Consider the following 16,359-nt stretch of genomic DNA (forward strand, 5'->3'; position numbering starts at 1 on the left):
CCCGAGCTCCTCCAACGATGCAACATAACAAGTATAACGAAAACAATGCAGAGTTGGAGCTAGAGACACGGCGCCATCTTCATCTTCATCAATGCATGTAATGTTTGTATTCTAGTGCAGTCATTTAATGTATTTCTAGCGTGAATAGATTTATAGTAATGTTTATTTTAGAGAAAACCAAATATATATATTTTTTCCCGGTCATTGGCTTCACTTAAAAATAGATAAAAACAGATTATATGGATATATGATAATGATCTTAATTATCATAGTTTATATATAAATAGGATGAAACTGTGTTTTTATTCGAACATGGACTTGTAGGAATAGTTTTTTTAAATAGTTTTTACTTAATTATTTTATTTTCACCCTGGAGATGGGTGTATGTATGTATATGTGAACATATGTATGTGTATGTATAGAATGTAGTTTATCTGTGGCGCAGTGGACAGAGCCTTGGTGTTGGGATCAGGGGGTCACAGGTTTAAACCCCACTGCAGTCAGCATGTCGTTGTCTCCCTGAAGACCCTTCACCCCAAAGTGCTCCTGTGGGGATTGTCCACAGTACTGAGTATGTAAGTCGCTTTGGATAAAAGCGTCTAACATGGAATGTAATGTAATGTGTGCGTATTGAATTATCTGAACTATTTCTTTATCCTGCAACTGGATGACTAACGGGAGGGCGACCTCTGCTTTCTGTCCTCATGCTTCTACTAATTGTGTTTGTTTTTCGGATGTATAAACTGTGTAATTATTAAAATAGTAGAATAATAAAACGGTCATGTGACACGTGATAAACAAACCTTCCTCCTGCAGATGTTGTGGAGGCTGCTGGGACTCCTCCTCCTGCCCTCCCTCCACTCAGCCTTGCATCTTAACGGCACCGACAGTGACCGCCCTTGGCACCGCATGTTGGACCCGGCGGACATGAACATGACGGAGTGGGACTTCGGGACCCCGCACCTTACCATGCCCAACACGACCTACATGCCCGAAGGCGCGGTGAATTCCCCCCCCATGCCGAACCCTACGATCTGCTCCATCCTGATGAGCTTGCCCGACATACCGCTGGATCAGATCCCTCCGTCCTGCCTGTGCTCCCACTGTAAGGGCATCACGGGGCCCAAAGGGGACCAAGGGGACCGGGGCCTCCCAGGTATGTAGTCCACATTATTCACCTGGCGGTGGAAAACAGGAAGCATGTGAAAACCAGAGGTGGGAAGTAGTGGAGTACAAATACTAATTTTCTGCATAAGTTACCATGGAGATCTATCTAAAAAGAGAACCAGCGTCGTAGGACCGGAAACCCAGAGTTTTCCCTGAAGTTAGCCCGCTAAGTGAAAATCCGGCTTCGTAGTACATGCCCCTGGTCCAGAGCAGGTTAGGTTGAAGGCTAAGAGATCAACTCAGTGAAAGCACCGCCTGCTGACCAATCAGAGCTCAGTGTGCCGAGTTTAAAGCTATCAAGTCATATTACAGGAGAAAGGAAATACAGAAAAACTGCCGTTGCCATACTATCGTACTATGATACAGTGAAAAGTTCACATTTTTGATTGCTTAAAAGCCAGTTCTTAAGATAGTGGTTCAATGTATGATAGGAGGTGTTATTCCTTATCTGTATTGGTATTGTGTTCCAGAGTGTTGATGCCCTCACAGAGAAACCGTGTTTACCAAAGGAACTGGACCTAAGAGGGGCTACACAGTCCCCTCTTAGGGCAGACCTTGTGGTTCTGCTGTTTGAATTGTTCTGCTGTATAAAAGTGCAGAGTGGTGGGGGTGCCTTTGTTGTGGATATTTTAAACTCGTCAATACTGTAAAGATGTACAATGAGAGTAATCAATAATAAACTGGTGAAAGCAGGCAGCGTTGTCTTCTGGTTATTTATTTGAAGCTTCAAAGGCACAGGTCTCACAGAGTATAGGATAGTCTGCAGGAGCGCAATAGTCACAGAATAGCAAAGCTTACAAGATAGGGCGGGCAGACAGAGTTTTGTGTAGCATGGCGGAACGCCTCAGAAATCTGCTTTCATATTGCTATTAAACACCTGTGTCCTTGAGCTGTAGAAAGTACAACAGTTATCAGAATATGGAAGTTCAAACTTAGTGTGAAGAGGAGTAGTTTCAACATAGTCTGCCAGCTCTGTGGCTTTGAAGCGCTTGAGAATAATAACCCTCATTCGAGTAAGAGAGGAAACAGCATATATGAAGAAATGGTACAGTAGTGTTAGACAATGCTTTTAGCATATAAGGTAACATAAGAAATTGCCACTACATTCCCCCCTTTTGATCATATTTGATCAATCAAGAAAATAAAACAAATGACAGGATAGACTGATATCAATGAATTTCATTTCATTTCAAACCTTTATTTATACAGATAAATCCCATTGAGATCATTGATCTCTTTTTCAAGGGAGACCTCAAGTAGTTCCACATGAAACATAAAAACATAAACAGAACAACAAAAGGACATCATACAGCATCATTTACATAACTATCCACATGTACAGGTACCAACAGCTTCCGATTGAGTAGCATCCAACCGAGCTTTAAAAACATTTAGTGGCACCAGATTGTTCAGTTTCCATTTAATTTGCAGACTATTCCAAGACAGAGGAGCTGCGCATCTAAAAGCTGTCTTCCCTAAGACAGTTCTAGCAGTTGGCACATTTAATAAAACCACAGCATTCGATCTCAGGCAGTAGCCACTTACAATTCTCCCTGAGATCAGGGAGCAGATGTAGGATGGAAGTTTCCCTAACATGGCTTTGTATATAAAAATGTACCAGTGACTGAGCCTCCGTACAGTTAGTGAAAGCAAACCAGCCCTTGCATACAGGGTACAGTGATGGGTTAATGCTTTACAGTTTGTCACAAATCTCAGTGCGCTGTGATACGCAGCATCTAACTTGACCAGGCAATGGGCAGGTGCATTCATATCGATCAAATCACCATAGTCCAGCACAGGTAAAAAGGTCACAGAGCCTTTTCCTGGCCTCAAGCGAGAAACAGGACTTGTTCCTGTAGAAGAAACCTAGTCCTAACCCTCAGCTTTTTAAGCAGGTTATTGACCTGAAGTTTAAAAGTGAGACAATCATCAAGCCAGATACCAAGGTATTTGTAACAGGCAACAACTTCAAGTTTTGTTCCTTGCGTAGTTACAATATCTAAAACAGGCTCTGGTGTCTTTTTAGCTTTAGAAAAGAGCATTACCTTGGTTTACTCAACATTTAAAAGAAGCTTAAGTTCAGAGAGCTGAGTCTGAATAATGTTAAAAACAGCCTGTAATTTAACACCAGCCTCCTGAATGGAGGGACCTGCACAGTACATCACGGTATCATCCGCATAGAAATGTAAAGTAGCTTCATCCACATTTTCACCTAAACTGTTGATGTAGATGGAGAATAATAGTGGACCTAAAACAGAACCTTGAGGAACACCATTAGCAATGTTTAACCACTCAGAAGACAGCCCATCAAAGTGAACACATTGGGACCTTTCAGAGAGGTAGTTCACAAACCACCCACTGCATGGCTGGATATGCCGATACTGAGTAGCCTCTGCTTTAAGATGCGATGATCGACGGTGTCAAAAGCTTTGGATAGGTCAATAAATAGAGCTGCACAACTCTGCTTATTATCTAAAATACTCGCCACATAATTCACCACTTTCATTGTGGCAGTGATGAATACACTCCATCGCTGGTTTAAGTAAACACATCATAAACATATCATGGAAAGTGGCTGTTTTTGTGGAGGACAGACTCCGTATGTGGAAAGCAAATGAATACTGAAACGAGGGAATGGCAATTTTACACACAATTTTACAGTTCGGTGTCCGACTCTTCAGTGTCAGAATCAGTGGGGGCTGAATCTGCGTTGGCCGTAACTTTGTCAGTGGTTTGAGGGAGAGCGGTGTATTGTACAAATGCAGAGGAGATCATACTAGAAAAACATTTCTTCATGAGGGGAGCTCCACAGCATGTACAGCAGAGGAGCAAGGCTATGATGGTGAGGAGTGGCGTGACTATTCTGGCCAGTCAGCCTTCCCACCCTCCCGATGTGAGCCAGGACCACCAGTCCCAGCCTGCAGGGTCGTAGTCCACATCGTCAGCCTTCATGTCTGCCAGAAGTGCGTTAAGGTGTTTTATGGTGCGAGTCATCTTCTCTGATATGTCTGGAATGTATGTGCAACAAGAGTCTCCAATAACGTGACATAGGCAAACAGGATGTCTAGAGCAAATTGATGCTGCATTAGCATATTTCTAGTTGCTACCATAAACGGATTCAGCGCCTGAAAACCTTGAGTAACTTCGAAAGTGAGGTTTTCCTATCGTGTGTGTATTTTGTCTATATTATGAGCGTTATTCACGGTGCCCCACCAGGGGAACGCCCCGCTGAAACCCTTCTCGCCCTGAGATGTCATTGAAGCCCTCTTAGCCCTATGGTGGTAGGGGTGTCTGAATTCTGGATAGTGGTGTGTGGTATGCATCAATGAGTCGAGAACGGTGATTGCTGGAGTTAAATCCACTAAGGTGCACGTGCCCGTCCAAACGGGTGCTAAGACTTGATATAACTTGTTTCCGCACAGCCAAACATAGTCTTGCGGAGCCCCTGCCCCAGCATCGGTAGGCCATGCTAGGAGAAGAGAGGTATGCGTGACATTAGGGAATGCTTGGGACGAATTGATTCTATCGGGAAGTCCTTTTACCAGACAGTCTGTGAGATCGAAGCTTCCAGCGCCGCATGTGTTTTTTATGATACGAGTGCAACCCGTGGTTGTGCCAAGGTGTCAGCCTATGCGGTTTTTCCTTCTACTAATGCAGAGACTATGGGTAAGGTTTTCTAGACGGCTGGGGTGGACGCGTGCCACCGGGTCGTACAATTCGAAGGAGTTAGTCATCATCTCGGTGGAGTTTATTTCGCGCAGTGTGGCGTTCGCCATGTGCTCACATGGTGCTGGAAGAGAGGCGTTTGCTAAATACCATTTATTCAACCCTCTGGTAGAGCCGGTCAGGGCCATAAAGGCACACAGCTGTTCTGTGTTGTTTAGGGGTCGTGGGCGAACAGGCAATGCCATTGATGAGTCCTGGGGGAAAAGGGTGCATGCATAACACGAACCGTTTTGCCCTGCGGCCTGCAGAAATGACCTTAGAGCAGTGGTTCTCAAATGGGGGTACGCGGACCCCTAGGGGTACGTTGGAGTTCTACAGGGGGTACGTGAGATTTATTTTATGTTAATGAAAAAAATAAACATAAACTTAATGCATTTAAACAAACTACTAATAGTAGATTAACTACTTTATTCAAAGGTTTACAGAAACTCTGGATAATAAAATGGGAAAATAAACGGGGTGCTCTCTTTTCCTCTCCCTCTCCTGACAGCCCGTCAGTCTCGTGCAGCTCGCTGAACCTGTAATGAGTGACCCGACAGTAAATCATAAATATATGTATAACTAGTTTAGCTAGTTCCAGAGTAAATGAACTAGCTAAGTGTGTTAGGTCTAACTCTTAGTGTATTTTGCTCCACTCAACGGTCCGTCACAGCGGCGGAGCTGTGATCATGCAGAGCTGCGTGTTCTCCGTCAGCAGCAGCTGATCTGATCTCTCTCTCGCGTCCGGTTAGACTTCACTCGCGTTTATGTCCAAATCTATCAGATCTAGCTAGTTCTAGTTAATGATATGACTGCCTGCTTATCAAAGGACCTAAACAATAAGCGTTGCTTGGCAACGGCGTGTGGCTGCAAAGTATAGCGCAGCATTATGCATATGTTTATATGAGGGGTCAAAATCCCATGCTCATAAAATGCTCATATATTTTTTCTCTTCATTCCCCACGCCCCAAAATAAATAAATATACTAATTTTAGGAAAAGTAACGAAGTTTGAGCAGTGTGGGTTTTATATTAACAGAGTTACACATATCTCAAAACACGAAGTGTAATAACTGCAGGTTGCCTCCCTGTCAGAATGACAAGGATCCTCAGTGAAGCTCAAGCCCATGTTTCACTACATTGTACAACTTATTAAAAAGATCAGTTCAATGCAACTAATGTCGTCTCAGTGTTATTGCATGATGTTAAAATTGGTTTGCCATGAATTTAGTGATGGATTGTAAACATTTGAAATGTAGCATTGAAGTGTTTCTGAGTTATAATGTTGTTGTTTTAATAAATCAGACACTGATGGTGCAGTGCTGTGCTGTACCTCTCTATATAGGCTTTTCTTCCTTAACAAATCGTTTTTGCGCTGATCAGGGGGTACTTGGCTGAAATGTTTTTCCGAAGGGGGTACATGATTGAAAAAAGTTTGAGAACCACTGCCTTAGAGTGTGCCACCATACGTTACCGTCTAGTTTATTACTAGTTTTCCAAACGTCGTCTTTTAAGTCGTCAATGCTGTTACCTACGGAAGGGTCATGTTTCAGAACGGTCGATGTTAGAACTTGTGTTAGAGGTTTGGCTTTAGGGGTGTCGTTTTTGGGGGTGATGTCTATATAAAACGCGCCGCATGGGTCTTTGCCAGATACATACGCGCAAACAACGTAATAGCCCCTGTCTGATATTTTGGCCTTCTGTAGTTGTAGTAGGACCGCAGGACTTGATGAGTTGACTTTAGAGATAGATAGTCTCCTTTTGATTTTTGTTTTGTCGGCCCATAAGGTATAACCCCAGTCCTTGCGTGAGGTGGTCCATAAAACCAAAGCCCAGCCTCCAGAACAGTGGGTGCTGGTGTAACTGTCATCTATTACATAGCAGATGTAAACGTCTGCCCGCCCCAGCTTCCTAGGGTCGGGGCAAGGGAAGTAGTTACACGGGTCTAACTGCACTGTGCTATCTTCCCCTTCCCCCAGAGTAATGTTACCAATCCCTGCTTTGATAAGCCCCTTTGACCATATGGTTCTCCCGGATTTCCCAACGTACCTTTTTGCTACTTTGACATTGATTAGAGGGTTGTGTACTAACCATGGATACATGAAGTATAGGATTATGGCAAACACAAAACCATGAGTCTTGTGTGTGGTACTAGGGTGTATGTGCTGCGTGTGTGGTGCTGGTGGTGACTTGGCACGTCACTTGTCGTCGTCTGTTTCTACTGGACCGGCTAGACTGGGGCACTTATATACTAATAAAGGACTGGCTTATCTAAAGCCAGTTGAGTAGCACTTGAAATGTTTTTGCTCTATGAAACCTGATGTACTTATATGATTCTGTTTTCTTCAAGTTTGTATTTTGTTGGTCGAACGCACTTATTGTAAGTCGCTTTGGATAAAAGCGTCAGCTAAATGCAATGTAATGTAATTTAAAAAAAGGCAGAGTTGGAGCAAGTCTAACCTGGAGGGGCAATTAGTTCCATAATTTTGGAGCTGCAACAGCAAAGGCTCTGTCTCCTCGCTGCTTCAACCTCGACTTAGGGACGACCAGAAGGAGTCTGCCAGCCGACCTCAGTGACCGTGTGGGTGTGTATGGTTTTAAAAGATCTGCCAGGTACGGTGGGGCGAAACCGTTTAGGGCTTTGTATGCCAATGTAACGAGGCGAGTACAGGTGTAATATGTAGATATATAGTACTTGAGGATTGACTGTATCAAAAACTTTCTTAAGATCTGAGAAGATTGCTCCAACAATGCCTCCTTTATCCATTCTTGATTTGATATTTTCCACAAGGAAACAATTTGCGGTCTCAGTGGAATGATTGGCTCGGAAGCCAAATTGCATGGGGTGTAGTGTGAAAGGACTACTGTTAAGTCCAGTCAATTGCTCAGCTACACATTTCTCAGAGATCTTAGACATGACAGGTAAAACACTAATGGGCCTATACCATGGGCGTCGCAGCCATTATATGAGGGTGGGACAAGTCCCCCCCACTTTTTCAAATGATTAGTTTAGACCCCCCCACTTTTACCATGTGGAAAGTCCGTGAATCGGTCTATCCACTCGCCGCACTCTGTAGAGCGCTGTGTCAGAGCTTCACTATCAAATCCATTCCACTTGCTTATTGAGAGAATGCCCAAATCAATGAAACTCCGTACCATGTTTTCACTGCTACTTTGTACCAAGGCAGATTCTCACATAGCGCACGCATGTTCAAGGAGTGTTGTCGTAGTTGGACAGCTCAGATCTGTTGTATGAAGCGATGCCGGTAGCGGAGGTAAGGCACACACACCAAGTGTCCAGGACATTGTTAATACAGCGAAAATCAAAGCTGACGATCTCTTGGTTTGATATGTTTTCTCCCCCAGACAACATGGACATAAGAGCATGTTTTTCAAAGAAGAGGAAAGTAAGTCATCAGCTGGTAGCAGTTAATCAGTTAGCAGTGATGGCGGCGGCGTCTCACTTCTGGAGGAGTTTCGTCTTTATGTCATGATAGAGAGACACAAATACTGAATAGTTTAGATGAGAAAAGGCATCGAAATGCCAGGTTACTAGTATTTATCATGTAAACAGGGAACATGAATAACCCCATCTCTCTGTGCTCATGTAAACACCATGATGTCCATGTAGATCATGGATGTATAATAAGAACTGGATACAGCGTGGGAGGCGGGTCTCATTCATTCCTATGAGAGTTGCTCATTAGCGCATGATGATAAAATGGCCCAACTTTTGAGAGAGTGAAACGTCACAGATTACCCGGCATGCCTGAGAAGTACCCGTATGTGCACTCATAAAGCATGTGCAACTTTAACCAAAATGCTCGTTCACATCGAGCACGTCAATTTGCGTACACGTAACAGCACCGCGCGTTCATGACAGCATGGTAATGGATTGTTATTATGATGGATTTGATATTAACGAGGCGGCAGTTAGCAGCTAGCGGCTAGCTAGTAATGATGCTAATGTAACATCAATCGGTATGTACTTATATTACGCTGTAACAGGATCTAGTGATATCCAACAGAGCTTCATTTAGCATGAAATAATTATTACTGTGTATATATATATATATATACACAGTAATAATAAGTAATATTAACTTTATTTAATACAACATTTACGGTACAAGATGTAGTATGTAGTAGCCCATGTAGTATGATAATGAATTACAGCAAACATGTGCAATATAGCCATTATTACAGCTCCGTGGGATGGCAGTGAGACGATATGGATCCGTTCTTATTGTGCATCCATGGGTAAAGATCAACGCAACTCACATTGGTTTCTCAAACAGCATCTCTGTAAACTACGTGTATTCACTGAATTTCACTCTCTGCCTTTAACGGCTCGTTGTAGCTCCAATAGCTCCAGCCCCCACCCTCCCTGTGAGCACAGTGTGCTCTGATTGGTCGGGACACGTAACATGAACGTGCCGGGCGGCGCGGTCCCGTGGGTTAGATGCGTGTTCATAATGCAGAGGGAAATAACTCTCAGAATAACGTTATTAGCACATTATTACAACTTGAGGAACGAATGTTTTTAATAAGGGCTATACAAGTGTTCATACTGGGTAGTTTATTTAGTTTAAAAAAAATTATCCAACGATTTACAGACGACTCTTTCCCCACGTAAGTCAATGGGAAAAAGTGTTTCCGGGCCTGGCAACCAAACGGAAGTGTAGTACCGCCGTTTGGCCAGCACGAATATTTTCATCTGAGTCCGGCGCAGGAAGTGCGCCGGACTCAGATGAAAATACACTTCCTGGGGGCTTGATGTCAGTGTGTTTTACTGGAGCCTCAGTTCGATAAGAGATTATTTTCTGAGTTCTTAGGTACTCTCTCTCAAAATGGTAATGTGCATTATATTTTAATTATACTTCTTATCATTCAGAAGCTTTTTGTGTGTTTATGTTTTACTGAGTGCTTATAGGCCATTTCCATCCCAGTATTCAGTTAACTGTTTATTTTCTGTGCACATTACATAGACTAGCTAATATTCTACCTACTGCTTGGGAGTTTGAGTCTTCAAAATGTCCAATGTCACAGACTGGGACTTACTTTAGAGTCAGTTGTATTTCATTCAGTATGACTTGTTATGATTCAATGTGAAAGAGTATACTGCTCAATAAATAATGATCACTTCACCACCTCTCTTGACATCTAGGCGCTTGAGAGTGAGTCAGAGGCAGAACACAGGGACAGTGGAGAGAGGTCCGTTGCTGAGGTGAGTGATGAAAGGGAAATGACAGTTTAGAGTCAATTGTGATGTGGACTCTCATCCCAGAGTGTTAAGGAAATCAGTGGGGATATTAAACAGGAAACATTTCAAATCAAATCAAATCAAGTTTTATTTATATAGCACATTTATAAACGATTTTTGGTCGAGCCAAAGTGCTGTACATATAATAAAAATAGCCTACAGTTATCCCCGGTAATAACTGTAGTATTATAGTCAAGGGGCATCATATGACGAATATAGACGGAAGAGCAACATTTATTTGAACATTGAAGTCAATGATACCATTCCTAGGTGAACTTAACATCTGTATGGAGTCAGATCAGTCTCAATATTAATAAATGCTCACAGAAGGATTCACAAATGTATTTTGCGATTTATATATAAATGACTCTCCACAACAATATCTCTCAATGCACTCACAAATATTTATTGTTGCATATAAATGTACCAAATGGGCATTTAAACTGCTTTTTATTAATTCAAAGACGGCTCTGAATTAATAATCAAATATGTTTCCTTTCTTTACTACTGGATGAAATTACAAAATGTACCCATCATTTTCCTCATGCTAGTATAGCCACAAAGAAGTATCAAACCACCTGTTAAAGTGCACCAGAATACAGGAAATCTATTTTTTTTTCGTGGGGGGCGACCCACACACCCCCCGTTAAAAATGTCCCCCCATATTCAGGATGCTTCCTACGCCCATGGCCTATACAGTGGCGTTTCTATATGTACACAAGTGGTGGGGCACACAAAATGTAGATGTCTAAGCTTCTGCAGTGAGGTTCGTGGCTTGTGAGGCACTGGCACTGACTCTTCAGGTTTACAAATATTATATTTTGACCTAAATCAAAATATAATATTATTTTCAAAAGCTTTTTTTTTCTGATGCTTCAATTAATTTTAAACAGACAGTTCAACAGAAGGATACCCAAAAAATGTAATTTTATCATTTAAATATTGAATTGTTCTAAGATCCCATTTTCAATAAAATTGCAGTCTTACCTTGACTTGAAGATGAAGTCCATTTGCCTATCCTTCTGGACAAAAATATCTATTACTTTTTTGTAAAAGTCCTCCTTATGTTCTTGTAGTTTCAAAAGTCTATCATAAATCTAATCTAATCAATACATTTATGATTCGAAAATTATAAAAGTAGGGTAGACATGTGGATATTATCCGGCTGAACAAAACGTGCATTTATCTAACAGGTTTGTTTCCCACAGATCTTATTTTGAGCTATTTTCTAAAATCCTATGGAGAAATATCATTGCTTTTTTGTGGAGGGAAGCCATGCGCAGCTTACTTCCTGGTTTTAGGACGCGTCTCTCTCGTCTCCTCTTCACACACCACACTTTTCGCGGCACACGTACTTACAATGCAGCCAATCAGCTCTGAATGATGTGAGATGACGTATGGTGGGGATGGCAGCTCTATGCCCCTATGGTCATTATTTTTTGCCACACACATTAAATAGGAAAATACTCTGAGCATGCGCAGTGTAGTTTTTACAGTCACCGTTCAGTTAGACAGTGAGAGGGAGGGGCAGGATCGGGTTTTGTCCCACATGGCTCTAAACAGCTCAATAGGCACACACTGTAGACACTAATTAGAAGAACACAGACTAAAACAGCAATGAGACGAATCAGATGATTAAACATGATCTTAAAATATATTTCATATATATTTTAATTTATTTTTTGCATTTTGTTGTAATCATTATTTTAATACTATATGCTGACACTAGGTGGGGCTGTGCCCCACCTGCCCCTAATGACCAGTCGCCACTGGGCCTATAGCTTTTGCATCAGTTGTGTCCACGGATTTGTGGACTGGCACAACAATGGCTAACTTCCAGTCTTTTGGGAGTTTTCCTAAAATAGGTGTTCATTATTTTAGTAATTGTCCCTGTGAGAGTGGTAGCATGTTTCTTTAGAAACAGAGAATCCAGTCCAAAAGTGTCTTTTGATTTGGAATTTTTAGAAATTATAGAATTAACTTTGGATTCAAAAGTCTCTGTCAGGGTCAGGGTCTCTGACTGGCTGTACTATCAATAGGTGATGAGTATATATGACCAGTTAGGGGACTGTTTATAGTCAGCCTCACATAATTAACAAAATGGTTATTAAAGATAGCTGCTATTTCCGCTGGTCCCTTTTATAAGGTTCCACTGTTATTGCTCTCCGGCTGCGTTGTTATTTTATGCCCTTTCCCTGTTAGGTTCTGCAGACTGTGTGTTGTTTGAACCTGAAAAGGAGATGGCATTGTTTTTGTTACTTTCATTGCAATTGTATACATGTCTTAACGTAACTTCCTGTTTTATGTACGACCATCGTTCGTAGGGATATGCTACAGTTTATATTTAAAAAAAGAATACAAAAGTTTATACAATAAAATATTGATACTTGGCGTCCGTGTATCGATACAATATCGCCACGCAAAGTATCGCGATACTATGCTGTATCAATTATTTCCCCCACCCCTAACATATAAGTATATAGTATATTTTTATTTTATTTGGTTGCTTGCAAGTCATGGTTCTTCAAAAAGGGGTCCTTGGTTTACACTCTGAAAATATTTTAAAATTATTTCTACTATATACATTATATGCTAATGCTTAATAGAAAACATGATACAAAAGTCACTGAAGGGTTTGTAGTTTGACTTTAAAGGCCCCGACACACCAAGCCGATTTCGGCCGTCGATAGATGTCTGGCCATCGATGAGCGTCCTGTCGCCCTACTCAGATTGATGTGTCCCGCACCGTCGTGTCTTTTCGGCCGTGCCGACACTTCCGCTCCCGATTGAACAAGTTGAATCGGGAGCGGAGGCTGTCGACAAAATAAATCACTCTGATTGGCTGTTCAGCTTAGCGAATCAGTGCGTGAGAAGCTAAACGGAAGTGCTATCTTGCTATCTGCTTCCGCAAGCAACAGTCCAGGGGCTGATACTGCCAGTACCGCATTAAAAATGTTTTCGATTATAAGTCGCTATGTGAAACAGTCTGTGATGGACGAGAGTGAAAATGGAACGCACACGCTATTTGTTGTTTGTTTATATCACGCAGTCTGTTCTTCTTCTCTCGGTTATCACGCAGTCTGTCTTCGGGTTGTTGCCTCTCTTGAATGACGAATACACACTACCGCCACCTGCTGGTAAGGAGAGTTATTGCCACTCACGCATTCGCTGTTCGTACGTGCTACTTGGCCGTCGGCTGAAGTCTTTGCGGTGTGTTCTTTGCGGCCAAGACGCAGAGACGTGAGGCGACACAACAGCCGTGTCCGTCGGGACGTGTTCTTTGGGGTCAGCTTGGTGTGTCAGGGCCTTAAAATGAATACCTGTGTGTGATCCCTGTCAGGAACTCCTGGGAGTCCCGGGATGAGAGGGATGATGGGCTTCACCGGGCCGCGAGGATTCACCGGCGTTCAGGGGATCAAGGGTGAGTTCAACATGCTAGACTTCACTTCAAACACACCGGCCTCAGGCGTTGGCATGTACAGCTACATGCTAGCTCTGACTCGTCACAATCCTGTGGACACAATAGCACGTTACATTAAAACGTTTAATACGTACCATTTCTGGATTAAACAGCTAGACTGATGCTAAGCTAGACTGATGCTAAGCTGTGCCTATATTATCCCAAATAATAAAGAGTCCTTATTCTGCTTTTTGGCTTTTCCCTCTCCTGTAGTTCTATATGTTTTAGTGCATGTAAATTGTCTGCAGAGGCTACAATCCCTGTGTTCCCTCCAGGTTACAATATAAAATCATCTGCAACATGCTGGTCACACATTAGTGCAAAAGTAAATATAAAGCTTGATAATAAAATAAGATAATTGGACTCCATGTTTACACATTTTTATCTTTGATTTTCTCTTGAATTGCATTAATCTTGTGTGAATCTGTTCTGTCCTGTTTTTCATCCTTACCCTGTTGCTGTTTTGTAATATTTGTCCTGTCTTTGTCTGTGGTTTTAGGTCAGAAGGGAGACCTGGGGGAGAAGGGTCACAGTGGCGGCACCGGACTCTCCGGGATGAAAGGCTCACGAGGCTACAAAGGTCTGCAGAGATCACTGTACAGATTATGCTAAATGGAAGTCATGACTCGAATGAAATAAAATATAACGGTTTTATGATCTGACACTGCAATAGGAAACCATGTCAGGTTTACAAACAGGGGTACAGGACCTTCAGATCTACAGGTTCATTGACTAAAGAGTCATCCGGACAGAGGTTAGACAACTAATGTTATGCTAACAAAACAGCGTAATTAATCTTCCAGTACATATACTGGGAGTAGATGACGTCACATTCCCATTTTGCTATAGCTAAACTTTGGTTGGGTTCACAAAGACATTTGTAAATGTCATTCATATTAGGGCTGCACATTATTCAAAATGTGTGTTGTGTAGCTGCAGAGAGGTCTATATATACTCAATTACATCATGTTAATGTACATTTTGTTTCATGATCATACCATCTTCCATATTCCATATTTCGTAAATCATATCTTAATTGCAATTAGTTATTTGTCCCCTAATAGAGCAGCCCTAATGCATGTGTCCTTATTGTGTCTCTAGGAGACAAAGGGGACTTCGGATCTGAAGGCCCCCCAGGACCCTTGGGACGTCAGGGAGAAGACGGTATTTGTCCCGCATCCTGTGAAAGTGTGCCGGGTCCACCGGGTCTACAAGGCTCCTCAGGACCAGCCGGAGCTCGAGGTCTTCCTGGGGTCCAGGGACCGATGGGACAGAAAGGTATGAATGGCCCTAAGGGGGACCTGGGAACCCCTGGAAACCCCGGCATGGACGGCCTGAAGGGGGATCAAGGTGAGCAGGGGATGTGTAACTGCACCGATGGGATAAACGGCACAAATGGACTTCCAGGATATCAAGGGTTCAATGGGGACAAAGGGGACAATGGTGCCCAGGGTGACAAAGGCTCCATGGGGCTTAAGGGCAACAAGGGCGACCTGGGTGTGAGGGGGGTCCCCGGGCCATGCTCAACGCCCATTAAATCTTCATTCTCCGCCGCTCTGGACAGCCCCTATCCTCCTCCAAACTGGCCCATTATTTTCAATCGAGTCATCCTCAACCAGCAGGGCCACTTCAACCCAGAGATGGGAATGTACACGGCGCCCGTCAACGGCACCTTCGTCTTCAGCTTCAGCTTGGCCGTCTCCGGGAAGCCCGCCGTTGTCGGCTTGTACAAAAACTTCGATCGTATGGCAATGGTGACTGAAGTGAACAACCTGTCCACCGCCACGATGACCGTCGTCTTGCACCTCTTGGTGGGGAACAAAGTGTGGCTGCAGGTGAAGGACGAAAACTTCAACGGCGTGATAGCCGGCGATGATTACATCAGCATTTTTTCTGGGTTTCTGCTGTACCCTGACTCCTGCGAAATGACCATGTTAGGTCGAGGCGGACCAGGTTCTCGAATTATTCCCCCTGAAACGTATGAGGGCAAATTCACCTGGAATAGTTCCTCGCAAGCCACCACGCCTCAACCATAGTCAGTCAGTCGCGGGTAGATGACGCCTCAAGCCAATCAAAACCAATGCATGTTTTAAAGTAGGGGTATTTTGTCACATTATCTACAAAAATAAAACGGTTTTATGATCTGACGCTGCAATAGGAATGGGAATCGCGGTGCATTCTTGGCCATTTTGTGAGGGTAGCGTATATAGTAAATAAAGTATGTGTGAAATATAAATGCCCTAACACAGAGAAGCTCAGTGCAGGACGTTATTTACAAAATAAAGGTAATTAATTATGTGTCCGTATTAGTTAAGAGAAGAACGATCACTGTTACTGATGTCGGTCCTCTCTGGTGTTTGGAGTTAGTGTATACACCTGACGCTCATTTAAAAATATTTAGAGGCCCATGTCAAGTTTACGAACGTTAGAGCTTTTTGATCTACAGGTTTAATGACAATGCAATAATCCAGTAAAACAGATAAAAACCTGGGGGTGCAAATAAGATCATAGTTATCACATTATATCCATTACACATTAAAATCGCATCCTCTTAGCGCTGACCATTTTGGTTTTCAGGTGAAACATCTCAACAGCTATTGGATGGACTTCCATAACTTAACTTTTAACCCCCGCCATTACACTTTCCCACCTCGTAGCCCAAAATAATCACATTGTACACGGCATTACCGGTGGTAAATAGCCCCTTAAACTAACCCTAGCCATAATTCAATAACCTAACCCTAATTCAATAACCTAACCCTAAT

General features: G+C 42.7%; 1 protein-coding gene across 1 annotated transcript; it reads left to right on the forward strand.

The window, feature by feature from the left end:
- The first annotated feature begins 816 nt into the window (after window positions 1–816).
- LOC117547192 (collagen alpha-1(X) chain-like) lies at window positions 817–16,359 on the forward strand. Its single transcript, XM_034217759.1, has 4 exons — window positions 817–1,156; window positions 13,475–13,555; window positions 14,094–14,174; window positions 14,696–16,359. The coding sequence occupies exons 1-4, from the start codon at window positions 817–819 to the stop codon at window positions 15,628–15,630; spliced, it is 1,437 nt and encodes a 478-aa protein (XP_034073650.1). The 3' UTR covers window positions 15,631–16,359.

The sequence above is a fragment of the Gymnodraco acuticeps genome, unplaced genomic scaffold (genome assembly GCF_902827175.1).
Source record: "Gymnodraco acuticeps unplaced genomic scaffold, fGymAcu1.1, whole genome shotgun sequence".
Classification (NCBI taxonomy): Eukaryota; Metazoa; Chordata; class Actinopteri; order Perciformes; family Bathydraconidae; genus Gymnodraco; species Gymnodraco acuticeps.